The sequence below is a fragment of the Chiloscyllium plagiosum genome, chromosome 8 (assembly GCF_004010195.1).
Source record: "Chiloscyllium plagiosum isolate BGI_BamShark_2017 chromosome 8, ASM401019v2, whole genome shotgun sequence".
Lineage (NCBI taxonomy): Eukaryota > Metazoa > Chordata > Chondrichthyes > Orectolobiformes > Hemiscylliidae > Chiloscyllium > Chiloscyllium plagiosum.
Genome location: NC_057717.1, coordinates 99,464,815 through 99,476,603, shown reverse-complemented (window position 1 = coordinate 99,476,603; position 11,789 = coordinate 99,464,815). Strand labels below are relative to the sequence as shown.

The 11,789-nt window shown below is 39.7% G+C and overlaps 1 protein-coding gene and 1 long non-coding RNA gene across 5 annotated transcripts in view; one reads left to right on the top strand and one right to left on the bottom strand.

The window, feature by feature from the left end:
* Positions 1 to 8,334, bottom strand: part of LOC122552226 — a 19,518-nt gene extending 11,184 nt beyond the window's left edge. The window contains exon 1 of the long non-coding RNA XR_006312327.1: positions 8,252 to 8,334. This is a non-coding gene — a long non-coding RNA (uncharacterized LOC122552226). The remainder of the gene's footprint in view (positions 1 to 8,251) is intronic.
* nfixb (nuclear factor I/Xb) overlaps positions 5,184 to 11,789 on the top strand; it is a 440,781-nt gene continuing 434,175 nt past the window's right edge. Inside the window, exons 1-3 of one of the 4 annotated variants that reach the window (XM_043694870.1) lie at positions 5,184 to 5,248; positions 8,013 to 8,115; positions 8,355 to 8,451. In XM_043694870.1, the coding sequence (XP_043550805.1) occupies positions 5,218 to 5,248; positions 8,013 to 8,115; positions 8,355 to 8,451 (231 nt within the window). In that variant the 5' untranslated portion in view covers positions 5,184 to 5,217. Of the gene's footprint in view, positions 5,249 to 8,012; positions 8,116 to 8,354; positions 8,452 to 11,789 lie in introns of those variants that run through there. The other 3 variants (XM_043694869.1, XM_043694872.1, XM_043694874.1) reach the window with 3 other exon arrangements.

Below are 11,789 nucleotides of genomic sequence, written 5' to 3'. Positions count from 1 at the left end.
ACTAATCACCACCCCACTCCCCACTGACCCCTTCCTCACTGATCACCCTTCCGCCTCCACTGATCACCCTCCCCACTGATTCTCCCTACTCACTGGTCGCCATCCCCTTCCCCACTGATCACTCCCCTACTGATAATCACCTCATCCCCCACTAGTCACCCCTCAGGCCACCACCCCCTTTCCTCACTGATCTCAAATATTCGGACATTATCTGATTTAATTACTGAGGATATTACATTGCTGGAAATTAAGCCATGGACTTGTTCCAGTTAGTTCATGTTTCAATAGAAAATTGGCAATATTCAATGTTAGAGGTACCATGTGCAGTTCAGTTGCCGCTCATTCCTCTAAGTTAAATGAATTGTTTGCTTCCCCCCATCCCTTCACTCTCCCCCACCACCATTAAGAACAAGTGAAATATTGGTCCCAAAACTAACACACCAGTCTAAATTCAGGGGTTACTCCAAAGCGGTTATTTTAGAACCACATTTGTGGCTCTCTGCGTAGGCGGGATTTTTTTTTGGTTGTTAAAACTTCTTCACTGCGGTAAACATCGCAGAAGCTTGTGAAATGCAATATTATTAAAATGTGGTCAGTGAGAAGTGTCACTAATGGCGGTCGCGAAATCTCATAAGGAGACAAAAAACGTTTTTTCAAGGTCTCATGACCGGGCGCATCTTCCGAAACCTGCTGTCCCTTAAATCGAAAGTCATTGACTCGCCCTGACCTCCAAAGATGCAGACTCACAACACAACTGCTTTAACCTCATCATCCCCAGCCCACACATACGGGCTCGAGAGGTCTCTCATGCACACACACACACACAAACATGTAGACACACATATACGAATATAGATATATACAACACAGTCTCATGCACAAACATATGTACACAAACACACATACAGGCACACAAACAGACGCAAACACATACGCAACACTGTCTATCACACACAATCATACATACACACGCAGAAACATGCATGCAAACACGCACACAAACACAGATACCAACACAAATAGACAACAACACTGTCTCATATGCAAACATATATACATACACAAATATACATACAGAAACACACAAACATACCTACACTTACATACATACATGCAAACATACAAAGAGACAACACAATCTCACATGCAAGCATACATAAGCAGATATATAAACATACACATACATGTATATAGACAACAAACTCTCTCTCAACCACAAACATACATACAGACACATACACAATCTCTATTTCACACACAGTCTTCCTCTATTTCACACACAGTCTTCCTCACATACAGTCTCTCTTTTTCACAGACATTCACACACAAACACCTACATACGGATACACATATTTGGATACACATACTCATGCAAGCACCTATACACACAAACATATACATACATGCAGACAGGCACATCTGTGCATACACATACAGATGTATGCACACATACACACAGGGTAAACACATGCTTGCATTCAGACCCACACACAAAGACACTTAATTTTCAACTTTCCATTCACTGCTTATTTGGCAAAGAGACTAGTGGAGTGACTCGAGCAAACGGGCATGTCACTATCTCGTTATTTACATTAACGCAGTAAATATAAATTTAATACATTGTAAAGCAAAATGTGATTTAAAATACAAAGAAGATGAACGCCTAATTAGATTTCATATTGCGCAATTCTTTAGATATTATAAAGAGGTAGATACACACTGATTGGCCACAAAACCGAAAAGCTGACAAAAGAGGTAACACACTCCAACCTCATATGCTGAAAGCCAACTTTATATAACATATTAATTGAAGACTCCTCACTGAGGCGAGAAATGGTCACATCATTTCAATTAATTGGTCATATCTGTTATATTTTAGATTTAATCTAATACTTCTGCCTTTCCAAACACTGAACATTTCTCGAGCCTTGTTTCTCCGGGAGCTGGGAGTGAAGGAAAGAGTGTGATTGGAATTAACAAGACGACTCTCGGGTTAATATTTTGAGAAAAAAAAGTAAACGGTAGCGATCGGGAAGTCTGCCCTTCCCTCGCAGAGACTATAAGCTATACACAACTTTGCAGTATCGCTCCAGGTAGAATGTGACAGAACTATCACAGCAAGCTCTTACCCTAAGATTATCAATGTGTTTGAATTCGATTTTCCTTTTTTTATAAAAACGCTCGATTATTTCTTAACTCCTAACGAGACAGCCAAAGAAAAACATCAAATTGTCCTTTAGTTTGTGCCCCAAAATTTAACCGGCGTAGGATTCATTCATTGTAATTGTTTAATATTCATTGGTGGAGTGCAGATGGACGTAGCTATCTCTTACTTTAAAAAGTATGTATAAATCTCTCCAAGTGACTTTGATAATTGCAACCAGCGCTGTTTCAATCTAATCCAAAAAGGTAGGGAATAGGCCCCGAATTGGCAAATTGGGGCAAAAACAAATGAAATTATTTAAATTATTAAAAAGGATGAAGATGTTTTCTTAAGGTAGTGTTCGAATTATCAATGGAGGAATTGAAAAAGGATTAAAATACATTTCTTCGAACAGGGATGTGGAACGAAATCTTTAGAGGAGTAGCAAATCTGCATTGCAGTGTCAATCTGATCTAACTGACGAGACCATTGTGACTAAAACTGACTGCACACTCCTGCCAACTTTCCCCCGACTTCACTGGAGGGAAAACAGCTAATATTTCGAGTCCAGTGACCCTGCTTCAGAATTCGACTCGAAACATTTGCTCTGTTTCTCCTTCTCCCTTCACAGACACTGCCAGGCTTGCTGAGTTTCTCCAGTAATTTCTGTTTTTGTTTCAGATTTCCACAGTCCGCAGTTCTTTGTTTTATCCCTCTGTCATTTATTGTTGATGAGGTGGATTTTGAATATTCTTTCTCAGTAACTCCGGCATTTGCCACTGAACAACTATCCTTTCCTGCGGGGTTAAGGAGTAGCAAACAGATCGGTATTTTAATTCTAAACCCACGTAGAGTGCAGCTTTTCATTTTTAATACGTGACGGAAGTTTTGACGTCTCCACCTCGGTCAGTTAAAAGATCTGTAGCACAAAATAAAACAAAGAACTGCGAATGCTGGAGATCTAAAACAAATCAAAGCAGAAAGTGCTGGAGAAAATCAGACTGGCAGTATCTGTGGAGAAGAGAGGGAAACAAAATTAACATTTAGATGCCTGTAACCCTTCCTCAGAATTAGACTCGAAGCATTGACTATTTCTCTCTCCTACAGAGTTTCATCAGCATTTTTTTTTTGTTTTTTTTCAGACTATATAATTTTGGGCTCCAGAATTAAAACGAAAAAAGAGACTTTATTAAACATATTATTCTAATGCTTGGCTGTGGAACTATCTTACGTACATTTTCACGCTCTGGTCTTTGCTTCGAATTTGATCAGAGAACAAATGGTAACTTTAGATAGGGGTGGCGAGGTGATTGGGTGGTGGTTGTTGGTTGAACACGGCTGTTGCGAAAGAAATGAAGCAGTCGTGAGAAAGAGCCTTATTCGGTTCTGTGTTAATCGTGATAACATTCGTTTTTAACGATTTTTGAAAGGGAGTGTGTGCTTACTTGAGAAAAATACGGAATATTCTCCAGATTGTGGCAATATTCAATTTTATACCATTGATAATTGTGAAACAAAACATACCTATTTGAAATAACGTTGATGCAAATAATTTATTGTTAGACTGATTGAGATATGAAAATAAATCGACAACCACTTGGAAACCACAGAATTGCAACGTTCAAAATACTTTCTTATAAATCTAAAACATTGAGATAGAGGTCATTATTGTAAGTGAACCAACCCCGTGTGCCACATTCAAAACAAAGCCTGGGAACATTTTAAAGAAATTAAATAATAATTGTGCAGGGAATAAAACAACATTAAATATGATCTCAAATATTTATGAAAACACGACATTTACAGAACATTTTGTCAGAACAAAATCACATAATTCATGAACTAAAGGTCTTTTAATGCGTTTAAACACAGCGTTAAACACTGTGCAACAGACCTCCAGTACGGGGTTAAGGAGTAGCAAACAGATCGGTATTTTAATTCTAAACCCACGTAGAGTGCAGCTTTTCATTTTTAATACGTAAAATTAATATCAGTTACTTATATTACGGACACAGCTTTGAAAAAATAAAAGCGACCCAGTATCAATTTCTTCCGGCACTGAAGCTTCCAGTTTAAAAGGTTGAATTTCGGAATCAAAGTTAAATCTTCTTGGCACAGTTATTTAAAATGTTTCTTCTTCGCATTCCATGTTGGAATTTGCACAGGAAGGTTGTGATTTAGATCGATTTGATATTCGCCATTAAGTTGTACAAATAACGAGGAGTTCAACAAGTTAAAAGAAGTTTAAGTGTCATACTAAGTTTTTATAAAGAAGCAGTTTAGAGCTTTAGAAATCTTCCGATAGTAGAATTGTTCGGATAATCTTTGGCTCATTTCATTGCAACCTTCTTGAATATCTACGATGTGTGTGTATCATTGTGTATGTATAACTGTCTGTATGTGCATCTATATGTGGGTATCTCTGCGTCTGTGTATCTGTGTATGCGTATTTGTATGTTTCTGTGTATCTGTATCTCTGTGAGTATCTGTATCTGTATGTTGTATTGTGTGTGAATGTATGTGTGTGTCTACCTGTTTGTCTGTGTATGTATCTGTGTATATCTCTGGGCGTGCCCGCGTTTTTGTGTTTCTCTTCGTGTGTTTCTGTGTCTGTTTTTCTGTTTGTGTATGTCTGTCTGAGGTTGTATTTCTGAGTATAGAATTAGTATAATGGCGGGTAAAATGAAATACAAAAGTTTAACCAAATCAACATTTCAATACATTTTTAAAACGCTTTAACCTAAGTTTTGAATCTGCTTCGGACACTGTTAGAGCTCTAACTCTATTGCATTGTAAAGTTCATTTGAATAAATTATTGCTAATAGCAAAACGAAAGTCGCAAATGCTGCATTTAATTAAATTGAGAACGTGTTCGGGAAATTTAACGAGATATCAACTAGGTAGATTTTTTGCATGTAGAGAGAGAATAAGCTCTGAAAGTACATAATAAACTAAATACTTAGGAAAAAGTTTCAATTATAACGTTTTTTTTAGTTGAGAGTATTGGAGCTCGAAATTGGATATTCATTCAAACGAACATCTACTTGCAGTATGTCAGCCTGTCAAGAGCGTTTATGATATTGTCTAAAATTAACTTTGAGCACGGTACGTAACTAAAACAGTGGATGTTTGGTTAGTCTGTCTTGACTTCTCACCTACACCATCCCACCTCAACTTTTTTTCACCACTACCACCTTCCCGTCCACCTTCAATCCCCTTCTCGCGAAACCCTGCCAGGCGCTTTAAAACAAAACATCTTTCGCACAGCTCCTTACAAGCAGAGAAAGCAGAACCTGGGGAGGGGGGGGGGGGTGGGGAACTATGACTTGAGGCAATTTATCAAAAATCCACGCCGGCACAAGATTATTTACTGGATATATTGGAAGTCAGCTACAAAGTCTACAAAATGAATCCATGACCAGTTGATTGCCTGCAGCAACTGAAATGTTGTGTGGAGCTGAAAGGGTTAAAGGGTTTGAAACTTGTACGGAACTGTTGACTCCTTAACACAATCCCTGCACATTATTCCTTAAATTATCGATCCGGAATTCAGCCGCGTAAATTTCAATTTCATTCAGACAAAGGATAGACATTTCCCATTGTGTTGAATCTGTTTTACAGTGGGTCAGTATTGCATAAACCGTTCTGTCGGGTAATCTCATTGGAAACTTTGTCTCTCCTTGTTTACACGCCCTGTCGCGATTTTTAATCTGTCCAGACCTCCAGGATATAGCTGCCCATCAAATGTAATTTAATTTATTCTCTTTAACTTTATGAAAAATGCCAAGCGAAAGGTCGAAAGAGTCAAAAATTAGCTTCAGCAAATCAGGCAAGCCATTTGAAAACTACAAAGTTTTTTTTAATCTCTCCCTGTCGCTAAAGTGCTTGGAATGGGGGATCGGTTTACTTCACTCGAGAGAATCATGTCGAGATTGTCACGCTTTCAAAACACACCCAAAAGTCCGATCCTATTCACAATATAGTGATTCCTGACTTTAAGCCCAAGAATACAGAGAAACTAGATAATATTTCTACCAATCCGCAGCAGAAAAAGCAAGAATAGCTGCTAGTGATTCTTCGTGGGATTTTCATTTTTTTTTAAATCATGTTTTCTTATCTCTAAAACGCCGTTATTAGTTGTCTCAAAAGAAACGGTAGTCGCCTCCTTCTTTAACTCTATTAAATAGCAAATGTTCATTACTAAAGTGATTTGACTGCGTATTGCTGTTATTATATCTGAAATGAAATACTGGCCAGAGAATCCATTAAATAACACTCTTGGTGTTTCTGTGATTTCGCCCCTTCTCCTTTCAACAGATTTATTTGCGTTTGTACCAGCGGCACTCTGGTGTGTTCGGGGGACACTGCAGCACCGATAGAATCATCATCACACATGCTTGTCAGATGTATTCCCAGATGTTGCAATTTCCCTCTCCCCGCACAGTCCCCATTTGCCCTGTCTGCGGATCTTTCTGTATATTTGAACACTGCTGGGGAACTTCGCGGATACCTGTTGTAAAGCGCAGGGACACTGAAGCTAGTGAAAGGTTGCAACTTTGAGGAGTTAAATCCCATTGCAGGAATGGCGCCGGGTCCATCTCGGTGGTACACATTGAAGAAATTCTGTAGGGATACAACTTGCAGCCATCCTAATTCAGGATGTGTTGATTAAACCAGCACATCACTGTTTACAGTAACAGTAAACTCTTGGATTTTTAACAGGGGCTAAAACAGGTTTATTTAGTAGGGGCATTTTGGGTTTTTTTTGTAACAGTTGCATTTAGATAAAAGCCAGACATTTAGAAGTTCCAGGTTACTTTTGGAAGCTCAAAGGCTATCCACAATAGAACCATCAATCGACAAATGTTTTAAAGCAAGGACAACGTAGCGAAGAAGATTTGGGATAAACTGCAAGCATAATATCTAACAACTGCTGAGGTTGTGATGTTAAACTAAAGTCAACCTGGATAGTTCAGGGCTATATTTTAAACTGATTAATTTTAAAGTCTGCTATAGGTTTTATACACACACATATACAAATTGACTTCACTCACTGTTATCAAATCTGCATTCTACAGGGAAAAATTGGAACTAATTAACACCTCCCTCCCTTCCAGAGGACTGACACTATTAACTTTGTATTTTTGTGGTGGTCACAGGGGCGGGGGTGTCCTTTCAGGGAAGCATATTTTAAGTTTTGGACGGAAATCGGTTCCCTCTGCTGGAAATAACATATTTGATTTGGATAGTCTAGTATCTGCGAGGCTGAACTTGTTCTCTAACGTTCACTGTTAATAAGTTGCCCTGCCATTGTCTCCTTCAACACTTAGCGCCGACCGTTTTCTCTCCCTCTACCGAAAAAAGGAGAAACAGCTCGTAATTTAGCAAACCTGTCAGCACTTTTGCAAAACAAAAATAACACAGTTCAATTATTTGCACGCACCATTTGCGAAATCGCTCCTGTTTTGGTCTCTTTTTTTTCTGTTTGAACTAACACCACCAACCCCGCCCTCACCACCATGTCCCTTCGCTGGTTCTACAGGAGAACGTACGAGACCGAATGCACTCGCATATATTGTCGGCAACTTTCCCTCTGCGTCGCTGCCTCTTTAAAACAACCCCCAGTTCATGGCTTTTCACTGTAATTCTGCTCAAAAACATACACACAGGGACACACACAGACACAGCAGCTGCTCTCCCAGCGCTTATAGACCAGATGCAAAACAAAACACACACACACACAAAAGTTATTAAACAAATCACGGCTCAACTCCGACACCGGAGCGGTTAGTTAGTTAGTTAGTGAGGGAAGTGGGACTTATCGGCTCTCTCTCAAATCCCCCCCCCCCCCTCTCTCTCTCCTCTGCAGTGTTTGAAGAGATTTCTGTTCTGAGCACACAGACTGCTTTTCTTGACAATGCTCCGAGACGAACAGTGAGCCGGGAATGCCGCGCAACTACAATGCTGCAGAGGTAGAATAACTTTTTTTTAAGAAAAAAATATAAAGAACAGTTTCACCGAAGCCGCGAAGGAAAAGGCATAACTTTAACCTGGGAAAGCCGATCCCAGAAAGGAAAAGACAGTGAAATGCATAGAGAAAAGGAAAACCTTCATGTGTCGGACTATTCGAAGGCAACTTTTGACTGAAATAATCTTTCTCTCTCTTTCTCTCTCGCTCTCTCGATGGTTTGGGACCGGCGCGCTTTATTAGACATGGACTTGCCTCCCGGACTAGGGAGTTTCCTGGATCTGCGGCTTGCAGTGGAAGTGATACAGTGATTTCTGGCAGATTTCCCCACACCACAATGGTACGTGTTGTGTGAATCGGGAATTCTCTTTCTCTCTTTCAATACTTTCTGAGAAGACTTTTTTTAAGAAAAAAAACACCAGTGCAATAGAAAGTGGAATTGTAAGCCCAGTTTAATACGCAGACTGACATCTGACACGTTTAAAGAAAGCACAAGTATTATGTTTATGAGGTTTTGAATTTTGGGGGTTGAGAAAGGAATCTAACTTATTTTTTCCTACGGTCTCGTACTAGTTAAAGGGGAAGAGAAGGTGGCGGTGATGGTCGTGGAGATGGATGTGTGTGTGTGTTTTTTGGGGTTGTCTAATTTGCTGCTAAATCGCCGCCTTTATATTGTAGTGTGAAATGCTGCATATCCTTCTGAACCAAGCTAATTCTTCGCCCTCCCCACCCACAAGAATGTGCATTTTGATCACTTTTCCCTCTTTATTTACAAATATTGACGTGTAAATATTGCATTAATTTGCCTTCCTACCCCTTTTAAACTGACCAGTTCTTTTTTGAAAAAAATCAAAATTCTGAGGTGATAAGAATGTCTGAAGGTTTGGCCCCTGTGTCAATACTTCTGTGTCCTTATTCCTTCAAACCCGAGAATGTATGAACCTCCATTTATTCTCTCCATGCAGATCATATACAGTTATTCCATATAGTTTCATGCTATGAGATTATTTTAGGTCAGTTTCACTCCATAGGAAATCTGATGACATTGGCAATTTTTTTTATCAGTTTACCCGGTTCGTTCCTTATAATGTCCCGTGTCTATTTTAAAATGTATCCTTTCTTTGCGCCTGTCACTCTTGCACAATATTTAGATCAGTCTCGTTTATTAGTAGCTTGTCTGTGTGGTGCGTTTTTATTTTGTATATTTCATGTTGAGAGACCTGTGTGACTATTTAGGTAAGCGTATTGGCTTTATCGCATCCGGAGTTTTAGCAAATAGGTGGAAAGATGCAAATCTCGTCAACTGTGTATTTTTGCAAGAACTGTTTTCTCACGGGGTTCGGGGGACGGGCGTGGGGAGTGGTGAGGGTGGCTCCCCCAGAAAAGTTTCACAGTTTGTGGTTCTGTCAGAGAGGACAGAGAAGAGATAAATATTTTTAAAAATTAAATATAATCTACCAACCATAAAACAGTCAAATTAAAAATTCCAGCCTGATTCTCTTTACAGTCTCTATAGACACTTTCCTAATCAATTAGTACCTGGAGCAATTTCACCGAGGTCGCATTGTTAGGCTGGCAATATTTTTTTTAATGAAATAAAATACAACTGAGGCAGTCTTACAATACTTTGTGATTGAGTTTGATGTCACCTTTGTAAGACCCTGTCTTAATTGTAGCCGGTAATGAGTGTGTGATTTATAGACTGTAATTTACCTGTTAATTCATATTACATTTGTTTACTGATTCCGGGTTATAGTGCACGATGGTTTGCCATTTAGTGTTTTATGTTGCCCTTGCTTGTCTCTCAGTCAATTATTTTAAATTGTGGAGAAAGTGTATTTTTTCAGCCCTTCTAGTAAACCAAACAGGAACGCACACTTTCTGATGGAGATTTTAATCACTTGCAGGCCTGCAGTTTAAGTATAGCAGGCAGATCAAAAGGGAGGGCTATGTGATTAGAGTGGTGGCACATTGTGCGAATGCTTTCAGGAGCTGTTACGCCGAGAATGGTTTAAGTTTCGCCGACGTTGAATAATTGTTTTTTTGTGTAAATCAGCTGCCTGTTTTGAGCCGTTTCTCCCTCTAACCCGCCAGCAGTATCTGAAGCGCCCTGCGTAACTGTTTTGGGGAAGAGGAGTTCATAGTGGTACGGCAGCCGAGTTAACCTGTAGACGCCGATTTTTCCTCATCCCAACCTCTCCTGTGCACGGGGGAAGGGGCCGGATGACGAGAAAAAAAATGTTACCGAGGAACAGTTGGGTCATCTTGCAGGAATAAATTATTTAATTCTTATAATTGTTGAATTTACAAATAATTTGTAGGTCACAAACGGGGGGAGGGGGTGGGGGATGGTTGAGGGAAGCGATTGTTTAAATATTACCACTGATTAACATGAAGTTTGATTTATTTTCTGCAGTTTCAATATACTGGGAGGTAGATTTGAATGGTGCACACTTGCTGAAACTCATACACAGCGTGGTTTGTTGCAGATGACAGATTGTTAACTAACTAATTCCGTTTCTGTCATAGTTTTCATACCACAACAGTAATATCACTTTGACTCATTTATTTCAGAGTGTTGAATTACTGGACAGTTTAGTTTAAAATTAAATTGAAGGAAATTAATATTGCAATTTTGGATGTTTTGCAGGGAGGGTTGACTGTGATATGGAGAATTTTAGTAGGTGTTCTGTGGGAATGGGACTTTTTTCATATTTTATACCTATACTTGAGAGACGTTCAAAATTGTGAATGATCAAGATAGAGTGGGAAGAGAGAAACTGTTCAGACTGGGGAAGGGTCAAGAATCAGAGGGCACCCATTTAAGGAGAGAAGCAATGACAACGTGAAGAAAAACATTTGCATTCAACGAGAGTTCAGGGTCTGGAAGGAGCTGCCTGAGAATGTGGCAGATTCAATTGTGGATTTCAAAAGAAAATGAGGCAAGCACTTGAAGAATAAACACTCGCACCGATATGAGAGAAAAGGCTGGGGAGCTGATCTGGTTGGATGGCTTGAACAGAGAGACTGTATGTATCTGATGGGATGAATGGCCATCTTCTGTGCTGTGATCATTCCATGATTCTCCTCTCATAGGGCTTTTGCTCCTCTATATTTATCCTTGGCCCACTGGTCCTGCATTAGTGGCTAATGTTCAGACACTGCTGAGGGCATCTCTTCACTGATCCATGTGAATGGTGCAGGGGACATTAATTATCCAGGCCCTTCACCGGCAAATGTTTCTTCTTTGTTCACATAATGTTGGTGTCTTTGACAAGGCCAATATTTATAACTGATCCCTTTGCCCTTGAGAAGGTGATACTTAGCTGCCTTCTTAAGTCATTGCAGTCTTGGGGGGATGTGTTTAGACTCACACACACTATGCTGTGGGGAAGGGAATTCCATGATTTTGACCCAGTTACACTGAGAGAATGGTGATGTATTTACAAATCAGGCTGGTAAATGGCATGAAGGAGAACTTGCAAGTAGTGGTGTTCCCATATATCTGCTGTCCTCCTCCTTCTAGATTGCAGGTTTGAAAGTGCTCTGTTAGGAGCCTTAGTGAGTTACTGCAGTGCATCTTGTAGATGGTGCATTGCGCTGCTACTGAGTCTCAATAGTCAAGGGAGAAAGTATTGAAGGTGGTAGATGTGGTGCCAGTCAAGTGGGCTAGTTTGT